The 24,216-nt window shown below is 45.0% G+C and overlaps 1 protein-coding gene across 2 annotated transcripts in view; it reads left to right on the top strand.

Moving 5' to 3' along the window:
- The first annotated feature begins 1,943 nt into the window (after positions 1 to 1,943).
- nrp1a (neuropilin 1a) overlaps positions 1,944 to 24,216 on the top strand; it is a 62,357-nt gene continuing 40,084 nt past the window's right edge. For both annotated transcript variants that reach the window (XM_079361803.1, XM_079361804.1), the window contains exons 1-4: positions 1,944 to 2,483; positions 3,699 to 4,123; positions 5,436 to 5,610; positions 21,393 to 21,574. In XM_079361803.1, the coding sequence (XP_079217929.1) occupies positions 4,057 to 4,123; positions 5,436 to 5,610; positions 21,393 to 21,574 (424 nt within the window). In that variant the 5' untranslated portion in view covers positions 1,944 to 2,483; positions 3,699 to 4,056. The remainder of the gene's footprint in view (positions 2,484 to 3,698; positions 4,124 to 5,435; positions 5,611 to 21,392; positions 21,575 to 24,216) is intronic.

Raw genomic sequence — 24,216 nt, forward strand, 5'->3', positions numbered from 1 at the left:
AGACCGAGCTAATGAAATCAAGTCCACTGCTCACAGGAGCCATAAAACGTCTGCTTTTGTACCAGAGCTAATTATTCATCAGGGCCGCACTAAAGATTACTACGGATATATATGATGAAGCAAATCCTTTCAATGGCTCTTTTATTGTTCCCTGACAATCCTTCCCACCCTCATTTTAGATACGGCACAGGCAGGCACCCTGCTGAGATGACTCTGAGCCATTGTTCCTGTGTTATCCTGAAGACACGAAAGGCTAGTTAGTGCTGCCTTTGATAGAGATGCCCGGCACCATTTTAACATTTGTGCTATCTGCAAGACAGAGAATTACAGAAGCTGAGGCGGAAGTAAAGCCACTCTATCCTCTGTCTCCCTCGCTCTCCAGGAATAAAAATAATAATGTGCCAGGATTGTACTGTAGGCTTATCTTGCTCTTTTGTGTCACAAAAACGTGTCCGAACGGGGACATCTTTATGCACGCCATGTGCCTAGTGTGTGTCAACTTTGTTTAGTGAGTGACAGTGCTGCAAGCATTCCTCATATGGCAATACAATAATTAACTAGAAATGCCTTCAAACAAAAGATCATAATCAGTGCATGAAAATTATTATTTCAGCTCAACTAGAAAAAAAAATTGCTATGCTGAAAATGCAGTTTGTGCTGATTCACGGGAAGTCAGACTTAAATGTGGGCTGAATATAGTGATTCAGTCTGCAAGAGCATTTAATGAGCACACTTGTTTGTAAACCCAGCTGCACAATCTCTCAGGCACTACAGTAAGGTGAGCCAGAGGAGGAATGGGTGGCTCCCTCTGAGCCTCACCAGCTCTGACGCCCCCTACAGGGCAGAGGGGCGTCTAACCACGGAGCTCTGCAACGAGAAGCCTTCAAGTGAGCTCAAGACATGTCAGAGGACTGTGTGCCAGGATTAACCCGTCAGGGTAGTTAGGGAAGCAGGGTCGATGAACGTTCAGCTCTGTGAGAAATGGCATGTTTTAGTTCCACTTCCTCTTATTGGAAAATTGCACAAGAACAGAAAATATGAATGAATGTTAGACAAAATGTTTGGTTCTTTTTTTTTCCACTGTTAGTTCCAAGCAGCTGTCAGGTTTTTACAAACAGGCATATCAAGCTGCACAATAATCTGTGGGCATGTCCTGGTTTTCAGATGTGGTTTTTGATTGTGTTCATGTAGATTTAAGCATTAAAGATATCTGGGCTCCATCCTCAAAGGTTGGTCTTTTAAAAGCCAGAGGACGAATTCCAACTTGAGTTTTCGTACATTTGTCAAACACTTCATACAGGGGAATCTGTTTTATTGGTTAGTTTGGTTTGTTTGGGTTATTGATACAACAACACCTCTGATTGGTGTCACATCTCACACCCACAGTTCAGTGCGAATGAGAAGATCACGATCAAGATGACACGTACTGTCGGTCGTTCTAGTGTGTGTGTGTGTGTGTGGGGGGGGGGGGGGGGGGGGGGGGGTACAGGAGGAAGTGTGTGACAGATTGCTCAAATGAGAACAGCTTCTTTGTTCATGGAAAGAGCACTGCACAGTCTGAGCCCCCTTGGACCCCTTTAAGATCCCAGAAAAGAGGGCATCAGCCCACACACGTAAGACACTCTGTTTTCATCCTGAACTTCCTGAGAGCTGCAGATGTGTAGAGCTATTCTTATAAAGGCCTATCCCATATTATGAGTGACATCGAAAAGGAGCAGAAGTAAGAATATCAGCATGCATCAACCAGGTCAGCACATTTGATGTCTAACGTGGATTTCTGACTGCTAGTGAAACGAGAGGCAGCTGCTTGAATCTGCATCTTGACTGCAGACACTCTCTCATCTACAACACACAAACACACACGCATGCACGCTAACACTCACGCGCGTCCGCGTACTCATCCCTCGTAAAGGGGGCGTGTGGGTCTGGCAGGGACTCAAACCTTCTGCATTCGCATCAGTGAAGCAGCGGAGAGCGCTGGCGCACGGAGAGCCTGACGGGAAAGAGAAACTTGTTTCAAATCAACCAGGACTTTTGTTGTTTTTTTGTTTCGCTACAATATTCGCTGTGTTTTAGATTTTTGTGGGACAGTCTCTGCTGCGCTCACTCTGTCTGGATTTCACTTGTGACAGCGCTGAGTGAAAAGCGACGGACCAAGGAGAGAGAGATCAGCAGAGAAGAGACTGGTCTGTACCCGGAGAGGAGAGCGAGTCTCTCGGCATCGGCTGTGCGTATTTGCGCGGTGGGGATCCTGGAAGGAACGGGACTGCGGTGCTGATCTCACCCGGCACAGCAAAAGGGGGGCTCGGTATCGGGGGGGAATAAGTTGACGTTCTTTCTTGAGGGTCTGGAGAAGATCAGGTTTGATTTGTTTTAACCGAATCAAGGGGAAGTCTATCGGATCGTACCCTCTGCTCCACGCATGCTGGCAGAGGCGAGAGAAGGGCTGGAAGCCTGCGGGGTTGCGATTCCTCAAGACGCAGGTGAATGCCGCTGTTCTTATTGACTTATAGAAAAATTATCACTCATGTTAAGAAGTCGAAATAATAATGGATTTCATTTTGTTCATAAGCAACTTTATCAACACAAATGTGTAAATGTTGCCGACATGATCGCGTTATTTATTGACAGTCTTTATTTGTTAAGTAACAATTTATAAACACATTATAAAGCCATACTAATACAAAGTGTTAATAATAATAATGTCATGCATTGTGTTTTAGTCCGGGTTCTCTGTAGGCTACGTGACTAAACGTAATGCCGGTTCAGGTTTGTTAAACACCAGCCTGCTCCGTTCCTCCTTTTTGTGCAGTGTGACCCACTAAGGGCAGCCTCGAGGCGACTTTAATTTACGCTTTAATTGATTTCTCCTAAATTTTCAGAGTGCCAGTTTAATGGTGTCACTGTTGTGGGGCAGGCTTTCCACAATCGGCGCATCTGGTGGGGAGCTGCTGGTGCATTAAAGAAATCCACAAGGACTAAAGGGGAAAAACCTTTCTATTATTTAGCTCCTGAGCACAGAAATCTGGGCCTGTTATAATAACCGCAGTGGAGATAGAGCTATGTAGGCTGCTAGAAAAGTGTAGTGAAAATACAGTTTAGTGAGTCAGATATTGCAATCCACCACTATCAGAGGAGGACATCGAGGTGAAAAGAGCCCTATAGTATTCCCAATAATCCTTAATGTAGGAATGAATATCTTGTATCAACACGTCATTTTGAATATTTGGCATGTTAATTTTAAATTCTCCTGATGGGTCCCTACATCCTACATGCTCTCTGAATGTCTTCCTCCTTTTTTGTGAGCGTGATGGAGGGGGGAGAGAGTAAGTGCGTAAAAGAGAGAGAGGAAGAAAAGAGAGAGAGAGAGAGAGAGAGAGTCATGTCACTTAACGGACTGCTGGTGCTCTGTGACTCAGTGTGCAGCTCCGCTTACATATAAAGACACTTGGCTTTTCCCCACATAGATTGGCTATAAGTAATCAAGCCAATCATCAACCTTTCCAAGTCTCCATTCTGAGCCTATAGTAGAAAAGTGGTCACACTTTTTTGGTAAGGGGTGTAGCCGTGCCTTTATAGTATTGTGTGTACTAGAAGCCACAGCGCGTTTAGACAGTTTGGGGATCCGTCCAGAGCGCACCGGCTTTATTCATTCCTAACCTGCTCACATCTCCTCCTGTCTCTGTTCACTCCCACAGCCAATAAGGATTACCCCCGCCTGATCATTTGACGGAGTAAGAACGCAAAGAGGAGTGAATCATTTCTTCATATATCTTGCACTTTTTGGCTTCTTCGGAGAGGATATGGCACAAGCGGCGGTGGAGAGAGAAGCGCAGCCGGCAAAGGCGAGAGGAAACAGGAGTTGAATGACAGGATGCCAGCGACCTGAGCCCGCTCTCGGATCAACTTCGTTTAAAACGAACACTTCTGCTTTATTTGTCAAGTGAAAGACAAGAGCGAGGAACATTTTGCCCAACAAAGACCCCGTCTGAGGAGTTTAATTTTGGAGTTTTTTTTTTATATGCGTAATTTTATTTTTTGGAAGAGAAAACAAGGATGCATTGTGGATTAGTCTTTGTCCTGTTCATGGGAATCCTTTTGGTGGTCAAGGCTTTCAAAAACGGTAAGTGTGACATGTGATATCTATATAAATAAGCTTTTGTGTACTCTTGCAAAGCTACTAATCCCACTATTTTTTTAAGAGATTAGGCTGCTCTGATCTCCGCTGATCTTTTGGCAAACTCGCAGGCGCTCACCTGCCTTTTATACCCACACAAGGAAAATCCCTCTAAGGATATTTTGACAGAGATTAACACATTATGGCTCCATGGTGACTTTAAGGATACAATATAAGACTCTCTTTATTGCTTTTCCTCTTTTATTAAATATCTTTCAATCATGATATTACTGAAATATTTAATAATAATAGCTGCATTCTCCAACCCGTGTAGCACGCTTGTCTCCTTTATACCCCTTCAATAATGTAAAATAGTGAGTTATGGGGATTTAAAGTATACAATATCAGACGTTTAACAATTAATAAACTATTAAAAACACATTATTGATTATTAAAATTGCTTTTCTGTGAGAAAAGGCCAAAGAAAGTAAGGTATGAAGTTCCAACAGTCAGACGAAACGCTCGACTCCAAACCACCTCGACAAATCCGCTTGTTCTACTTCCAGCTCGTTTCTTCTGAGCGCTTTTTAAAAAAAAAAAAAAAATCCTCACTAGTTTTATTCCACTTTAATTGATTTTCATGAGGTGTCAGTGCGTTGAGGTTAGAGCAGCAGATGGTGGAAGCTTTTGTAATAAGAGGATGAATAAAGCGTAAATGAAGATAAATGTGAGGAGCGTCCGCGGGCCTGTGGAAAACAAAGATTTATCTCCTTTAATAATGAAACTCTGTTACTTTACACTTTCTTATAAAAACACCATAGATGACTAACTTTTCGATCTGGAAAAACTAAACTCCCTCTGAAGTTGTTCCATTCAGACTTTATGTATTTATTTAACCGCGGACACGTCTACCTTGTTGATTAAATGTGATTTACTCTCTCTGTATGTAACTGAAGATCATCTCTTTGTTCCTGAATGAAATTAGAAGATTGTCTAACTAAGAGATGTGCATAAGCACAAGTCGGTTCTACTTCATCCAATATTATGATTTTAAATGATAATAGGTCTTTTATTCCAGTGCAAGCAATCACAGTTGGATTCATCCAGTGCAAAGTTTGTGTCCAGACTTCAACATTTCACACTCAGTAAAAAGACCCTTCTATGATGTGGTTAACATTTATGTAAAGTGTTCAGTTGTTTAGATCTTTACATACTTTGATGCTTTTATATAACCCTTGTGTAGTGCAGCACTTCTTCCTGGGTAATGTTCAGGAGTTGTGTATCCTTCAATAACTCCGTCTCTCTCTCTCTTCTGCAGACAAATGTGGAGGCAACATCCGAATTTCAAACGCCAACTACCTCACCTCGCCGGGATATCCCATGTCTTATCCGTCTTCTCAGAGATGCACGTGGGTGATATCTGCACCTGGTCCTCACCAGCGGATCCTCATCAACTTCAATCCACATTTCGATCTGGAGGACCGAGAGTGCAAGTAAGTTGGCTTCACAGCCATGACGGTTATCTTGTCCATGACTAACAGTTGTGCTTTAGGTCCCAAATTCCTTTATCACTCCGCTGTGTCTGATGTAGTTTAGGAAGGTTGTGGGAAATCTTACTTTCATTCTTTAGTTTGTGATATGTCTGAAGCGGTGGAATAAAACTGCCTGTTTTCTCCCGAGAGCTCCTCATTGAGAAGCTGTGTACGGAAATATACACACTTACAGATTTCTGTGAGATTTACAAATGCACATGTTTCTGTGAGTATCACAGAGCAAGTGTGTGCGGCTGTGTGTGTGTGTGTGTGTGTGTGTGTGTGTATACAACACTGAGTCCCCCCTCTTCCCCCTGCACATTGCACATGAAACTGCTCCATCTAGTGTCCGCAGGCTCACTGAAACTGTGTCAGTGCAATCCAGCTCTCGCACTACATCGAGCGGCAGGAATGTCTCACCCCTGCCTTTTGGTTTTGGACCGTCCTCACGTTCTCGTCCTTGTGGAATGAAGTCATTGGAGTAATATATAACGATTTGAGTTGCCATATTTCTGCTAAAGGAATTAAGGGGTCCCAAAAATCACAAAAGGTCCCCCTTAACTTTGGGTTAAAAAAAAAGGAGCCATTTATTTTCAGATTGCCTCTTAAAATCAAACCTGCTTTCGAAACAAATGAGAAATTCCAAGAATTGGTGACATTAAAAGACAAGTCTCAGCTCATTTGAATCATGCAGTTGGAAACAAGTGCAGTGATCTGTCTCATCTGGGTTTTTTTTCCACCAAGATGTAAACTCAAAACAAGGTGAAATTACCCTTTAAGGGTGGATCTCTCAGTGGCAGTTAGTTACTGATCCTGATTTGAGTTAAAAACTGCGAGCTGTCGCATTCAACAAAGGGCTAAGCGGCTAACCTGTTGTCAGATAGATAGTTTAAGCCGATGAAACCGGAGACAGACAGTAATGTGATGAGGCCGTGTCAGTGTGTGTGCCCCGAGGTGAGCCTTGCCTGGGCAGACTGCCTCGCTCTGATTGCCTGTCTGTGTGTGTGAGTGTGTGATTGTGTGGTTTTGTGCGTGTGTCGGTGCCTCAGCCCTGCTCTGTCTCAGCTGTTTGTTTACGCTGCAGGGCTCGGGAGAGAACAGGGCTTTGCAGGATCCTGTTACTGTATCTCCGCTCCACCCTAAACCTGGACCCTGCGCTTCTTTTGTGCTCCCTCAAACAACCCCCACCGCCCTGTATACGTTTGCAGGGTTTGGTGTTTTAATCCCAGATTCAATCCCACTTTAACCTTTCTTTACTGCTGTCAGAGATTTATGGCAGGCTGAATGCTGCCATCTTTTAAAGGTGGGATGCTCCTTGACGCTTCTTTTGGGTCAGATTTCAAACAGCAGGGGGACTATTAAACTGTCGAAGAGCCACAGTTTTAAAGGGAAAGCTAGGGAGGGCAATGGGGGGGGGCAGTAACAAAACTTGTGCTAATGAAATTAGTCAGGAATGAATTTCCTGTCTCTAAACACACGCAGTCAAAAGAATTCAGCGCCTCTTACACTCGAGGAAGGACGTTTTTCTTGTGGGATGAAAAAGGGCATCCGTCTATGTATCATTTACAAATTAGCAACGCTCATTCATTTAGCAGCCTCTGAGTTAGCAGATTGTGAATCATGGGTTAATTGGTTGTTCTAAAACGTGTTAGCCGATAATGTTAGTGAAGTGGATGTTTGCATCTTCCTCTCCTCGCTGGCTCTTTCCCCTTTTTTCTTTTGCCTCTCCAGTAGCTGCTTATTAAATCAATTTGGAGCCACACAATCTACAAATAGTGGTCAGGAGGTTGTATACGGTTTGTTTAGAGGACATGCTGACTAATGATAGAGGAAGATGCTTTGGAAACTTAAGCAAGTCTCTGATTCGTGCCGCATAGACACAGTTTGCTCAGGGAAACGGGTCGACCTGACCTGCAGCCTTTTTTCCCATTTTTAACTCTGTGTGCCGTTTCTTTCTTTAATGGTTTTAATGGAGTGGTTTTCATGGGACTTTAGTTCCACTTCACTGTATGTGTTCCACCTTGTTGTTGCTTAACCCAGCAAAGACAAACCATGACGGGAAATCCATTCCCCCTTTTTTCCTTTAATTTCACATTTTGTTTCTGTGAAACATGAGGGTGGTTATTGTGCTAATCGCTGACAAGGCTAGTCAAAGCTAACTCAATTATGGGGAGGGGGGGTGACTTATATACGGGATCTGAGGCTGTAGTTGGGCGTGATTTGTGTTGGAGCCATCAGACACCCTGCTGCAGCTCCGCTTACCAAATCTGCCCCTTACATAATGGAAACTGATGAGAGCCAGAATGGCTTCCTTATCTGATGGACTGGCAGAGAGGGTGGAAGGGGGGGGGGGGCTACAATGCATGCTTCAGTGCACTGCCTTGCAATCTAATTAGTGGGTAAATGGGACACACATGCACCACATGTTCTCCAACATGGCTGTTATCAGCAAACCAAACAAGAAGCACTCAAAGTAGTGCTCGTAAAAAGAAAAACAGGGTCCTCCGAACGGAGTCTGTCCGCTGTGTTGTTGCACGTGTGCGCTACCCTTGACAGGTTTGTTTGGGGAAGTGCAGAGGCCTGTATCCTGAGAGCTGGGGGAGGAAAACACTTCATCACAGAGATAAGGAGACTAAGTGAGCCCTTACGATTCTGAATGCAGAACGTGTTTACCTTTCACGCACCGTTGTAGACTTTCACAGAGTGGAGTTTCAGGGGCCGCCCTCGCCGCTCCCACAGCTAATGAAGTTTGAGGCGAAGGTGCAGCCTCGCATCAAGGCAAATATTTGGAGTCAATTCAGCTCTGAAAACCGAGTGGAATGAGCAAGTTAAGCACTACTGAAAAGAAAAACTGAAGTAAACAGATACGCTCTGCTCCGCTTCCTGCCCTCGCACACATTCTCTCTCCGTGCGATCTGATAACAGCGGTTTTGCTTATCTAAACAGAAAATGAATGATTTTAGGAATTTAAATTCAAACATGTGTCAAACAGTCTTCAGGTATGGCCAATCAAAGAGTCAAAAGTGTAGATGATAGTGATTAGCATCCTTGATTAAACAAGATCTGGATAATATGTCGTTGTGGGCTGCAGGTTCTTCTCTCTGTCTCTCCTGCTGACTCAAAAGAGGAACCAACTTTTCAGGATATGATGCACTCCTGACAACATTATGAATCATTGATGATGACATCAGATTTGCAGACCTGACTATCAGTTCCTCCTTCAGCCAGTCAGTCAATGCTGCACTGTTTGTTCCGCAGGAGGAAAAGAGACGGGTTAAAACAAAAACCAGAGAAAGAAGAGACTGTCTCTTGTTTCTTAGCACTCGCTTCATTTCTTTGTTTTCTATCCGTCTGGGTAGTGTTTTTCTGGACCCCACAGAAATTCCAGCGTGACCGTGTGTGAGGCAGATAGAGGGGGGCTCGGATGGTACTAGGCAGCGCAGATATTTAAAGAATGCTTTCTCAAGCGAGCTTTTGTGTGTGGGAGATAGAGGGGAGAGCCTCCCAACTCGCCATGCTTCAAAAAGTCTGACAGCCTCCCCACCCTCAGGTGCCTGCAACCCAACGCTTTGGAAAAGCACTCTTTTCCTGTCCTTAATTGTAGCCCTCTACTTTCTCTGTCCTGCTACCCCCCCCTCCACTCGGATCTCCTGCCGAGTTGCCCCTGTGGAGCTGCTTGGCCTGCTGGGAAGGCAAACATTCTCAGCCGCGTACCCTCCACAATAGACATCCTGCTCCCTCCTGGCATTCCTGACCAGTCAGGGACTCCAGGGATGACTAACAGCAGCTTGGGGAAGGGGGAGAGGTGTTTTTTTTCATCCCTCCCTGGATCTATAGTTGGCTCTTTTTTTGTCATGTGGGATCCCACTAATGCCACTCATGTGGATGTAGTGTCCAACAATGACTACCACCTGTTTCTAGGATGTGAGAGTGGAGGTCAAAAGGGGCTAATTCCCCTGATTCACTTCCACCTGAATAGCATGAGAAAGATCCCAAGGTACAGAGCGGTGGAGGACGATAACTCTTTACTGGCTCTGAAAAATCTTCTCCCCCTTAATTCCTCTCTCACGCTCCTCTGCAAGGCAACCATGGGCAAATAAGGAGAAGTAAGCTGAGTGACCGTTTATCAGCAGTTGTCATGGAGGAAAATAAATAAGGCAGGAATGCTAGAAGAACTTTTAGAGCCTTTTAAAGAAGGGAAGTGCTGTGACCTTCGGGGCTTAGGCGATGGGGTTTTAGAGTGACAGGGATTGTTGCAGATACTTATGGCCTGTTAGAAGACATGTATTTCAGTTGTGGATGTGTTGCGACTTTTTAAAGCTCACAGAGGTCACAGAGGCATCCGAGCAGGGAAAGTTCAAAGCAACGCCGCAAAATAAAACAAAAATATAGGGCATAGGGCGATGTTGCTTCTCTTAACTACCAGGTTTGACAACAAGCAGCAGAAATGATGCACCTGGTATTTTCCCGAAGCAATAGATTCCCCCAGTTCAGAACAATGGAAATTAAATTACGGCTTCATTGAAAAATCAGGCGTTGAAAAATGAGCTCGTCAGCAGCATATCAAAGTGCAATCCACTTTGAATGTGTCTTGTTTGCACTTCACACCAATTATGCAAAGCCTTATTTTGTCAGCATGCTAAAACTTTCACGACGAGCATTCTGCGTCTCAGATTAATATTTACAAGCCATCATCCCATTTGATATCAGCACAGTTCAATAAGGCAGCAGAGCCAATTAAAGGCAGTGTTAGTTCACCTTCACATCAGGGTAAAAAAAGACGAGCAGAGCCAGAGATGTTGCATCAGAAGGTAATGACCTTCACTCTCATTACTCTTGTTCCTCTTCATCTCTTTTAAACACGCAGGGTTGCTCCCAAGCTAATGAACAGGCTTATAGTAGGTCTGTGCATATGTGTGCTCGCATGCATGCACGCAGTTCATGTGTGTGTGAGTGACCGTGGGGTTGAGGGTCTTTTTTTCATCAGCCGCTGAAGTGTTTCACCTTGGCCACGGCTTGGAAGGGCAGCCTGATTGAAAAGCTTTCTGGCCGTGGCATCTGCCATCCTCCCCACTGCTCTGTCACCACTTTGATTCATGCACAACCTGACCACAACCGGGAGGCGAGCCACTCTGCCTCACAGCGGGAGGGCGGTCCACTTCACAGCGGAGGAGTAGGGAAAAAAAGGAGGAATGAGGGAGGGAGAGGAAGTGAGAAATGGATGAGACAAAGCCGGTGCTCATAAATAACCTCGGTGGATTTCAAGCCTCTGTCACATATCTGCGGCAGTACAAAAGCATCATGCAGTTCCACGTGTCGGCCTGTTTTGTTTTTCATCTTGATGTGGGAGTAAGCAACCGGTTCTTGCCAGAGATTCAATGTCACTAAGCTGATTCTGGCACACAGATGCTGAATTCCTTTTCTGTTTTCTTTCTTCTATTCTTCTTCTTCTTTTTGCAGCCAAACCAGCAAAAGCGTCCCTTTTTTTTTTAGAAGTTTCTTGTGGAAACACACAGCTATGAAACGTTAGCCGTGTGCTCCTTTATTTTTGTTTCCAAAGCAGATTGTTGGGGAAGGAGCCGCATGGAGAGACTCGTGATTAGAGGACAACATTTGGTATTAATCTCAGCTCTTCTATTTCAACACATCTATTCACTGTAAGGAAATTCATACTCGTTTTCCTTCCAGCACAGATGAGAAAGCATTAACACTGTCTGTGATTTAATTATGTGATTCTGTTTCCAAAGGATAGTTGGCAGTAAACTGCGTCTCCCCTTCTCGCTTGCCTCATATAATACAATAAGCAACAGGTTTTTGTCTGTTGTGTTTTTTTGCTGATTTATCCTTGATGTGGCCGTGTGGAAACAACAAGAAGTGATTGTGAGGGTGGATGAGTGAGTTCAGGAGACGTGGGTGGTAGGGCCACAGTAAAGAGTGGATCACTTTAAAACAGAACCTCCAATGTCTTATTTATCCCCCAATCCCAGAGGAGAAAGAGGAGAGGCCGTTGAGCTGAATTGATGAGGGAGTTCTGGACACTCTAATACAGCGTGTCCAGGCTTGTTAGACATGTTTCGTTTAGTGGTCTAACCTTGAATGGGGCTCATGATTTTGATTGATGTGGCTGTGGTCCTACGCAGCCTGTGTGTTGCCCTAACGCCCCGGCGCTTACAGATCCACAAGGGGGGGGGGGGGGCTGAGCGACTGCAGGGTTCTTCATTCAAACAATCAGGTTAGTCCCAAGAGACGCTCAAAGTTTGTTTGCAAGTGGCTAAGAGCGTAGGTAGGTAGGAAGCCCAGCCCGACACCCTCCTGCCCCCGAGCCTGATCCCTGGGGTCATTTTCGGTCACTGTGTTTGCACGCAGCAGGCTGTCGACTCTCCGATGTTTCTCCACCACTCAACTCTGCGTGATTCGACCGGAGTGGCAAGCAGACAGTGATTGATGGGGCGGTTCCCCACCGCTCTCTGATTGAGTTAGAGCCACTCACAATCGCTCGCTTTGTTGCTTCTATATTTGATCTCTGCTCACTAAATTGGCAGCATTAGTTGTGGTCTTTCTTTCTCACCCTTGCATTACTTTTTTTTTCTCACGGAATCATTTCTTTTGTTACATGGCAATAATTGTCAGAAAGTGACTGTAAATTTTAGCCTCAAGGCAGCCTTTTATTGCATTATCACAGTGGGGTAGTGCTTCAAGTGTTATTAGCAACCTGTACCTCTGGCGCCTGTCCAGCCTTTTTAGGCTGACCCCTACCGACACAGGGATAAGTGACAAGAAGGCCCCTTTCTACCATGCATACTTACACAATCTCCCAGGGGACTCCAGCAGAAAGCTAGGGGGAAAAACTGGACAGCCGGCCTCCAACTTGGCAGCAAAGTTTGATTGTAGGGCCAGTAAATGGAAGAGTCACCTTGCCCTCCAAATGTTGGCAAGCATTGGCTGCCCATCAGCACTTAGATCGGACCTGTAATGCCAAACATTCAACCTCTCTGCCCAGCACCACGGAAGAAATACACCCCCTGGCATGTGGCCCTCACAGCACGCCTTACTTGGCTTTCAAAGTGCTGCATCACTGGAAAATCTGACTTCTTTGCACACAGTTAGAACAATGCAGCCACCAGAATGAAATAAAAGATTTGGTTTTAAATGCTCAACATTGTGTCCAAGAGCTGATCCAAGCACAAAGGAAATCTGGCAGCCGCTCATCAACTATCTATACTTGCAAATATGTACCTATTGTAAAACCTCAGACTGTATTTATTTTTATCGCCATCCTTTTTCCTCTTCCTGTTAATATCCAGGGACAGCTTGTCTCGTCACAAGGTTACTGTGTGGTTTAAGGTCAGGTGTGGCTGCTGTCAGCTGTTTGTGCATATTGTTTACACTCAAGAGGACAATCCTCATCCTCCCTCCCCCCCAACCAAGTGACTGCACGTCCAGCCAGATGACCGGGTCATGAGAGCCCAGACTGTCCCCTGACCCCAACCCCCCCACAGCCCCGCCGACCCTCGAGCCGCCTCCACAGACTGCTGGGAGGAGAGAGAAAAGGAAGCGGCGGGAGAGCGCTTGAGGGGACGGATGGGCTGTTTAATTGAATAATTCCCAGTGCAGTTATTACCGCTATTGCCCTCGAGCTTCCTCGCCGTTGCAGAGCCTTGTTAAACAATCTCAGAGAGAGAGAGAGAGAGAGAGAGGAGAGAGAGAGAGCGAGCATGCTCCACGCTGCTGAACCTTTTGCCGGATTTATGTTGGCACCTGTTTGGCAACCACCTCTATCAGCTTTTTGCACTATTTCTCCCGATTGTTTCTGCTCCTTCACGGCCTCTATCAGCCGCTCAACTTACATGCCTTCACACTTCTTCTCTATCTCCCTCACCAGTCTGTTTCCTTTTAACGCACAAACACCACCAACACCATCAACCCCACCCACGCCACACTCTTTCTGTCTTCCTGCCCATTGTGGATGAGAGTTTTGAACAGCACCCAAAAGCTTTACCTCTAGCTGACCTCACATTAAACTCCCCTCCCTCCCTCCCTCCCTCCGCCGTGTGTTCTTCTTGCTTTCTTTGAAAGCGGTATGCTCACCGCACACACAGCTCATTACCCAGCGGGGAGCACCGCTACCTCCTCACTGCATCAGAAGCATATAGATGATTGCCTTTGTATATTCCACTCCTTCTTGGAGAGTGCATGATGCTGCCTGTTCTTTTTTTCTTCACATGACATCTTCGGTTATGTGGCGTTCACTTAGTCGCATGTTGAGTTCAGTGGGTCACTGGCTCGACATTGTTGACAATTATCTCCATGTTTCCTCATGTTTCTTTCTGTCACATGGCTGACATGGTATTCATTAACATCCTACACACATAGGCATGAGCAGGATATCCAGTAATAGTCTCCCTTTTAGCGACATCCTCAGAAGAAATGGGATCCTGTTCTTGGACCCTTTGTCGTCTCGCTGTCCGGGCTTCTTCTGAATGTTCAGTATTTGGAGTTAAAGATCCAAAAAATGCCAAAGAGTCCAAATAAACTGGGACTTTGAGATTATTTTTAGACCCATTTAAACCATGTAAACCTTGAAGTTTAAGTTTAACTAATGACTGATCAGCATCACTATACATTTATACATTGTTTGAAATAATGATATTTATCCGTTTTAAAACAGGTCCAGGTGTAATAAAAACAAGAATTCAGATATTTTACATATTCATACATTATGAAGACAGCTGGGGCTTATGGGAGTTTGAGTCTTAAGTAGACTGAGATGAAGCCTCCCTGTTCTCCTTCGCGTGCTGCAGGGTGCATGTGCACACATGTCACTGAGTCCCGTAGGTGCCTCCTGAGGACGTGTAGGTGAAAGGTGCAGGGCGGAGACAGTAAACGCGTCGCCCCCTGCTGTGCCGTATCGCTGCCTTTGTCCTGGTGCCCTGTTATTTTTACCCTTGACTTTTCACTGTTGTAACGACGGCGTCTCATCAGAGCCGTGGCGCAGACCCCTGCGGAGGACCCTCTCTTTGTTCACCTCTGCCCGCCTCTCTCTCCTGTGTAATCAGAGATCCTCTCAAATGTCAAGGTGGGACAAATGGGAGCCATTCCCTCCAGTAATGGCTCCAGAAATGGGCTGGAGTGCTTCCCCACCTTCTCTCTCTCTCTTTCTGTCTTTTATATCATATTGGCACTCTTTCTTTCTGCATATTATTTCAGACTTTAATACACACTTCCTGCCATTCTTTGTTGCCCTTTCCAGGATTTGGCTTGTGTTATTGAACCTTTTCATGATAGGGTGTAGAACTGATATATTGCATCATACTTCTCAGAGATAATGACTAGACGTAATAGATGCTGCTTTACTGAGTGTGACTTGCATCCTCAGGGCTGTTTACTCTATGTGTGAAAGCATACAGTACTTTGATATACGAATATTGAGATCACACTATAGCTGCATAGAGCTCTGCTGTGTGCTAAGCATTTTCATATCCAAAGAGCAGAAAAAATGTGAAATGTGTGTTTCAATTTTGCCATGGGCTCTTTTCTTATTAATACTGATTACTCATTCTCACTGAATCAAATGGATTCTTCGAGCATCTGAGCGCGCTTTATACAGCTTTTATGTTGACTTGCATTTTACAACCCCACGCTCTGCAGGTTGAATCATCGCATGCAGCTCTCTGTTTGGGACAATATCAAAATAGTCTTTATTGACACACATTGCATTGCAATACAGGCAGCAAGCTAATTTTCATTTCCTTTTTGGACGATTAAAATCAGCTTCAATGTGATAAAATTGTTTAAAATGTTTATGAATCTCATATTTGAAAAGGTTTTTTATCAGAAGCACAATTTTCTGAGCTCACCGAGAAGAGTCACTCTATCTTTAAAAAAAAAAAAAAGTTGACAACCATTACTGACTTGAGCAAACAAGAATGAACAGTGCAGGTGTTTTCACGAGTTGTGTGTAACCAAGAGAAGATGTATTGCTTCTTTTGTTTGAACGACTGTCACATTTCCACATCTCTGTAATCAAGTTATTGTGACCTATTTGTCATGCTTTGCAATTTTAATGAGGAAAAGAGGTCAAAGTGTGCGTAACAGGATGACTAAAAATATGCACGGCTCAGTCTCGGCCCTGCAGGCGTATCTCGCTGTCCCGAGGGGAACAGAAAACTAGTCAGCTGAACATACTTGAGCACAGACAGGGTTAAAAGTGCATTAGGCGTTACATGTGAATTGAGCGTGGGGGAATTAGGCGACTTGCTAACAGTGGGATCTATTGTGGTCAGTTTGATTTCGCCTGCTTGTTTTACCCCCCCTCCAGCACACAACAGTCTGAGCCTCTTCTGTGCTGAGCAGACAGGATCCCCCTCTTGGGGTAAAAATCTCCCTCTGTCAGTCTCTACTCATATTTCCAAATAAAGGATTATTGTGCATGTTGCAGAGGGAGGGGGCCACAATAATTGAGCCTAAATAGCCAAATTCATTAATTTGATTGTTGGCGACAGCACATCTCTTGACAGTGTAATTAGAGAAGCTAATGGATAGAGGCACGCTAAATCCATCAATGCTAATGATAATTGCTGTTCAGGAAAGGAAATATGCTTAACAAACGTTTGGCCGCCGCTGCCGCGAAATCACAAACAACCACCGCATCTAAAAATAAGACGGAGCTGAGGGCACCCGTGCGGGGGCGACTCCCAAAGAGGCCACTTGGAGGAGTGCAGCTGAGCTGTCTGAGCGGGGGCATATACATCTTTTCGTCTGTTTTTTCATATATTTTCCCTCCATCCATCCATGTGGCAGCGTGGTGGTGAGCAAAGCAATCATGCCTTTCTCCCCTTCGCTGACAAGGAACCACTTCTGAACCCATCAGCTCTGATTGGTCGGCGGTTTATCCTGCTGGGTGGGTTACCGCATTCTGAGGACTTCAACTCCTGCAATTATTTTCTGCAGATTCAGGAGTGGAGACACATCAGCGGGGAGGGCGATAGCTAAAATAAACTTCATGCTTCATGGTCAAGCATCTGTTCTAACGATGAGATCTTAACCTTCAATAGGAATCTTACTGTTGGCGATTCAATTAGGCCTAATGTCTTTAGCTGGGGACATTAAGATGGAAAACGGGTTTACTGCAGCTACTTTATTCCCCCTTTTCATACGTCCAGGCAAGCTGACAACGGGGGTCATTACAGCTGGACTTAGCCAAAAGGACAGAGGGAACCTGTGATTCTAGTGCGGGTTAATGAATGTCACATGCAAGAGGGAGGGGAAAGTTTTATTCAGTGAGCTCTGTCCCCTCCAGGCTTGGAAAAGGTAAGCTGTCTCGTGACCCCCTCGTACAAATGTTAATGACGTTTTTCCGAGGCCCCAAGTGACAGTTTGTTAACCAAAACTCCTGAAAACATGAAGTCCCTGGGCCTTTTTCTTTTTTTTTCTTTTGACAGCTGACAACTTAGTCTTTTTCCCCCTGCTAAGCCCCCTGGGGCTCCCGGAGCTGTCCCACGTCTGTTGTTTAGGCTTTCCCACTTGTGTTACACAGAGATGTTTTGACATGTTGTAGGTGACATGTTTTGGTGAAGTAGCAGGGCTGGACCGTGACAGAAAGAGAAATGCCTGAGAAATGCACAGGACATTTGCTCTCCTCACAGCTCAACTAAAGGGAGTAATAGCAAAGAAAAGAGCTCTTGTTCTAGGAGGGGGTTTCCACAGCTTATAAATGGTCTGATTAAGAAATCTAACCAATTGTATGAGGCTTATGCAGTCTGTCATCGTGTTATTCCGTCGCCACAGATTGCATTGCTTTTGTAGAACCATATCAAGCAGACGTTTATAGAGGGAGGACAGATTATATCCATGGGAAAGCTTCAGGCAGTATAAGTTTTATATTGTTAGGCCGACGGTTTGTCGCCTTCTCTTTGGCTCTGCAAGGACGGCTAATGTTCTTGTTTGACACTAGCGGATTGCTTTCTCTCTGTGCCTGAAGAAAGAAGGCAGGCTAATACATTTGAGTCGGTGAAGCGAAGGTCGTTGAGAATTACATTCACCCCCCTCGCCCCCTCTCTTTTTTCCCTTTAATTTCCCCACTGGATTGGCAAACCGTTTTTACTATTAGCACCGTGGTAGGCTGCTCACTGTGTAATCGACTGTGTGTGTGTGTGTGTGTGTGTGTGTGTGTGTGTTGTGGCGTGTTGGCAGGCCCACCCAGACGCAAAGCCGACGAGACGGATAAATGAGGTGCACGGCTCAACTGGATTGTATTGTCGTGAGGAATAAAAGACACAACAGCGGCAGTGATACGACGTAAAAAAAAAGCATCACATAAAAAAAGGCCCTACAGAAGAGGAGTAGCTGTTTTACTTGGCGGCTTATGGCAACATAAATGAGCGGCGAACCCTCAAACTGCTGGGAGTTAAAGTAGGCAAAGTTAATGTTGTTCTTTTTCGGTTGTAGAGAAAGTGGAGTTCCCAGTTGCGTCATTGAATCAGGTCCCTACAGGTGTTCAGAGCAATTGATTACGGCTACATTTAACACGTCTGGCAACAGGAGAGCCGTATGCACGCATCAAACGGCTCGGCCGAGCACTTCCTGTAATGTCTTCCAGATGATAAGGGCCTGGAAGGATCTGTGTTACCAGAGTGCAATATGGGCTCAATCGTGCAGAACTGCTGGAGTTCAGGCTGACAGGCTCGCCATTTAGGCTCCAATAGAGACATTTTGCAAGAGTGGTCTCTTCCGTCCTTTCTTTTCTTTGCATATAGAGCAAAGCGAGGACCCCCAGGGCGTTTTCTCTATTCCTCCTGCATCCTCTCTCCCGCTGCGCTGCCTTTTACGAGGTCCATCCGAGCTGATGATGCACCAGGGTAAAAATGCAATAAACAGCTTCTCTGGAGGTGTGAGGAGTGGAAATGGAAACACTCTTGTCACTGTTGTTGGGATGGTGAATCAAGAGTTCATGAGGATAGGCGTAATAAAAACATTGACCGACAGTCATGTTCACAAACACATCACTCTCTTCACTGATGTATCATGCATGTACACAGAAAGTATACTCCCACACACACACACACACACACACACACACACACACACACACACACACACACACACACGTTTACCCACTCGGCTTCCTCGGCTGCACTGCAGCTTGCTCTTCTCGTCTTCTTCATCTCAGTGATGCATCTCAGCATCAATTTTTAAGGCGTCTGGCAATACTCGGCTTTTGGCAGTTGCATTGGGGTTCGGGGGGGGGGGGGGGGGTGCTGGGGGAGACGGGGGCTCTGAGGTGAATTATAAGTCGGCTGATAGTACAGAGCAGGAGAGGTAAGGAGAGAGGAGGAAGGTGAGGAAAGGAGAGGGGAGGAGAGGAGAGATGAGGTGCAGAGATGATGAGTGAAGAGGAGGGGATCTTTTTGGGTCATTTACGTCTTTCAACAGAAACAGAAAGTGTGGTTAACAGTGAAAAAATTATTTGGACAGAAATTATAATCATGCCTTCTTTCTGTTAACAACGATGAGGATTTATACCAGTCACTTAACTCGATGATGCTATCATTGCAGCACAAAACAACAACAACAATGATCCCTCCTTCAGGGGACTTCAGAGTGATTCTTTAAATAATCAGTGCCATGTAGCCCGGGGTAAATGTTGTACACACCATGTAAAAACACTTCTTTTTTTTAGCTGCAGCTAAAACAAAAGTACTGATGTCGGTCGAGCTGAGCTGAGAGACGAAGACAACCTTTTCTGATAAGCAAAGACAAAAGGAGAGAGACAAACAGATCCACGACTTCAAAATAAGTTCAGAACAGAAATGAAGTGAAAACTGTTTTCTAAGCCTCTTGTAAGGGTTTCAAGAGCGCAGGATTTGCCTCTCATGGCCGAGTTTAAAAAGACAGACGGCAGCAAACTTAACCCGAGAAACTGAAAATTTAAAGGAGGGATGAAGAGAAGGCTTCTGATGCACACTGACAGCTCAATATCACCTCAGATAAATCTATCCAAGCAGAAAGACGAGTGAAGTCATCCATCCACCGCGCCTCCTCCGGGGAGCCAATTTCAAGCAGCACCAGCTCTTCCTTTAGTAACCCTCTGTCCTTCCCTCTCAAAAGCTCCCTCCTTGTACCTGCAGTAATATTTTATCTATCAAATAGTGTCTTTATGCCTCTCCGTCCTCCCCAGATCACTTCAGGTAACTACTTTTTTTGTTTTTACATCAACTTTCGAGGCAAGAGAAGGAAGCCACGGTGCTAAAGAGTGCGTGTTGATACAAGTCGGGCCCCACCTGAGGGATTTCGCCCACCCTGAGCCATCATTCAAAGTGTAAATCGTCTTTTTGTGTGAAAGCCTGCATGCACATTAAGCTAATTCAGAAATGCTAAGGAGACGTGATGTTTTGACAGTAATTTGGGAATCAAGAAAAACTATGAAAACAGGCCCCTTTTGCCCAGAAGGCACATACTTTCTGCAGAAGACAGAAAGAGCGTGTGTGTAACCAAAGTACCTTCGCAGCTGCTGAAAATTATACTCACATACGTCAGAATTCATTTTTGCATTTATTGCATTTTTTTCGCGGGGTCTCTGAAGAGGATGGAGGACCATCACAGCAGGTCATCAGGGCTGTGTGCAGGAACGCGTGGCGTGAATCGGAGTTATGGGCAATTAGGAAACCTGAAGTTAAATCAACCTTTGGATCAACTCTATAAGCCCCGTCACAAACAGTCAGAACCCAGCACGGAAAAGTCATCTGAAGCGTCATGCAAACTTACACACACACACACACACACACACACACACGGGCAAAGAAGTGAAAACCACAACTCAAATCAATCAATGTAAGAAGTGCCTGAAAACACACGGAGTATATGCACACATGCAAGGGACTGCCAGAGGCTGTTTAGACCACCCTCATTGGCCAGTCCCTCTAATTTCTCTTTCACCCGATTAAGTTTCACACGCCAGATTCCCTGTGTGTGTGTGTGTGTGTGTGTGTGTGTGTGTGTGTGTGCGCGCGCGTGCGTGTCATGGCTCCTGTTCGAAAGGCGTATTTCAAAGCTGTTTTCCTTCCTCTGCTCCTAAACTCTTGGCTGACTCAATTAGGCGTCTGCTCCCTTCTGTAGCCGAGGGTCTGAAATTCCATTTCACTGTGATGCCGTAGTGTGTGCGTGTGTGTGTGTGTGTGCGTGTGTTTAACAGCTTTAACACCTGCTTCATTCTATACAGCAGCTTGAGCCAAAGGGTGATGTATTATCACTTATAATGTCTCTTATAAAAGCGGCCCACACACGTCGTCAGTGTTGTGCTGTGGTTAAACAGGAGATGGACAAGTGTTCGACACAGGTTCAGCGTTTCAAACAGTTGTGTAAATTCCACCTGAGCGCGGCTCGGGGCACGAAACCTCTGCAGCGAGCGAGTTTGTGTTTGTGTGTTTTCCAGGTCGATATAATGAAAGCAAAGCCTGCCCACCTGTTCCCTGAGTTTTAACCTGAGACCTCATTAGTACACAGTGTTTCATTTCCACTACATTACCTGCACAATATGCTGTGCTGCTCTGGTTATGTGCTCCTCTGAGTGTGAATGTCTGTGTGTTTATCTGTGCGTGTGTGTTCAGGCACGACATGAGTCTAATTTCCAACAAATGCAATTTACCTCTTTGGAAAGAAAAGCAACAAACAACTGCATGAAAATCAAGCCTCAGGAGATGCTAACTTTGACTAACACCGCTTCCTTTTCTCTCTTCTCTTCTTAGGTATGACTACGTGGAGGTGCGGGACGGTGTGGACGAGAGCGGTCAGCTCGTGGGGAAGTACTGTGGGAAGATCGCCCCGTCTCCCGTCGTCTCTTCAGGAAACCAGCTCTTCATCAAGTTTGTGTCGGACTACGAGACTCACGGAGCAGGTTTCTCCATCCGATATGAGATCTTTAAGACAGGTGGGTGGCCGAACACAGCTGGAGCTTCACTTTACCCCCACTCTTTGAAGTATTACCTGACATGTCACTGATACGTGAAACACTGTAGACCCACACTCACATCTGTCATTTCCATGATGGAATATTTCACCATGAGTTTATTTTTATCAAATTAAGTGTGTCACCTAGTTATTATTTCAAGAGGAAAACCCTGCAGACACTAGTGGCAGTCCCAAGGGTGTGTTGCTCAAGCTGATCCTGTGTTTCTCAGGTTAAGGAAATCATTATCCATTAAACTGTTTGCAGCCGAGTTTTAGATGCTACTCTGTTGTAATCTAAATATGTCTGAACTTAAGTCCCCACTGATTTGAGACAGAATTTATTTTGTGGGCCAATTTTACTTTCCATGAATTCCTTCGTTTGTCTTCTTATTGACCGAAGTTCTTTGCATCTCGTAATTGCATTTCACAGTAATTTGGCGAATAGTTTTTTTTAAGCTACACTAGCATGAACATGTTGTGCATCATTAGATTTGTTTTTTAAGCACCATAAAGGCGATGTCCCGTGGGGGTTACTCTCCTTTCAAGTATTGAGTCAAAGCTCAAAAACAGATTTGCATTGGACACGCATTTCAAATAATATAGCTGCTTCTTTCATCTGACATAGAGCACAGAAGGAACGTGCACTTTTACAGTACACTACTGGTAATGCTGTTAAGAAACAAAAAACAAGCCAGTTCCATTGTCGGGAAAATGAATTGCATTGTTCGACTTGAAATCTTTTGATTGTGACGGTGCTTTGTGTTCATTGCAATAATTCTCCAAACGTGTTGAATTACAAATGAACACCTGAAAGTTAATTCTGACTTCTGGAAGAAAAAGAAAAAAAGACACTGATATAATTTCCATATCACAAATAAATCAGATTTGTCTTAAACTATCGAACACCCACTGCGTGATTGGATGAAAGTTGCAGGAATCATTTTTTTTTAAGGGGGGGATTAAAAAAAAAAAAAAAAAAAGAGCCTCTCCATTTAATTTCATGGTTTGTTTGTGATTTAGTCAAAGCACCAGAGCGTCAAATTATGCAATCACAATATGGCAGCCAATATGCTCCGTTCAAAAGCAATGAATCATTGTCCCATATGTTCCATAATCATAGCTGTTTTTTTATGTGCTTTGAATCACTGTACAATGAGCAAGGGTATCATTTGCTCAGCATTGACTTGACAAACGCTGTTCATTGTCAGATGGCAGTCCAACGCGAAGCTTCGGTTTCGGTGTGGAGAATTTCAGCTGATGGACTGAATAGAGGGATAGATAGTGCTTTCACCTTCTCCTGTTGGAGTGCTAGAATCAGTTTGAGCTTCCTTCCTTAATGTTAAGGCTAAAAATAAGACCTCTGAGTAATTCCTGCCGGGAATCAGGCGTGATAAACCACAAGTTTCCTCAGGGGATGTCTATCTTATCAGAACACTGCATAACACGATGAGAATTTCCTGTTGCTTGGCTGCGTGTCTTTGTTTAGACTGCAGGAAGGACGAGGAGGAGTGAGGCACATATCTGGAGAGTGACTCTTAGGCAGACAGGTGCGACAGACTTCACTTTCATTAATTAACCTCAGCAGCAGTCTATGGGAAGGCCTGCCGTGACCCTCGGAGACATGATGAATGGCCTTGTAAGGTCCCTCCTTCCTTTTAATCTGGGATGGTGTGCGGGTGTTTGTGTTTGTGTGTCGCCATCACAGCAGGGCAGCTGGTGGAGTGTGGGTCCATTTACGAGATCAAAGCGAGCGCTCCGCCCGACAAACTCATCCTCACAAAGCGCCGCCTCATTCCCCTTAATAAGGACCCTGAATGTACGCCATTCTTCCCATGATTGGCTCGGTATTTCTCAGTCTCAGCTATTAGCCGAGCATCATGAGGCGTGTTAGGGGTGCAGTGCTGAGCGGACTTGTAGGGCAAGAAATCTAGATGTTCTGGATCGGAAAATGAAACCCTACTTCTAGATTGAGCCATAATCGTGTTTATAAAGTCTGACGTCGGCTAAGGAAGAAGTTTTTCGTCTTGTTTTGCCTTTAGTGCCACTCCCTCAGGGACAGGAGCAGCACTGCGGAGCTGTTGTAAATTCAGACTCGCTTTATGCTTTGATTTTGCCTTGGTTTGACTGCCGCAGTAAAGAACGGCGTTCTGAGATCTATTTACATCCCTGTTTGTTTGTTTGAGCGAGAGAGAGAGAGAGCGAACCAAACAAAAAGAGGGATTGCAAGGTAACTGATTAGTACAGCTTATCAACAAGCTGGGTATTAGCTGGGAAAACATTGTGTTGGCTAACACATGTAACGTTAATGATGATACACAGATGCTCTGATAACGGATGGAGGAATGGGAAGCTCGCGCCTTTGCATGCCAATGAAGTGAAGAGCAAAGAAGGCAGGCTGTTAATCAGTGTGATGAGAGGCCTGAAGATCACGGGAAGTCGACCCCAGGGATCGGCACTGCCTTTCATCTGGGGCTACGTGCAAGCAAAGGTCATGTTGAAGATAAACATACCCACAAAGCAAAAACATGTACTCCCTTCAGGGATCATCTGCCAACTTCAGCAAGTATGTTTACATGTGCAAGCTTACCCACTTAAGCCATTGACTGCGTAAATACACTTTCG

The sequence above is a fragment of the Symphodus melops genome, assembly GCF_947650265.1.
Source record: "Symphodus melops genome assembly, chromosome: 14".
NCBI classification, from domain to species: domain Eukaryota; kingdom Metazoa; phylum Chordata; class Actinopteri; order Labriformes; family Labridae; genus Symphodus; species Symphodus melops.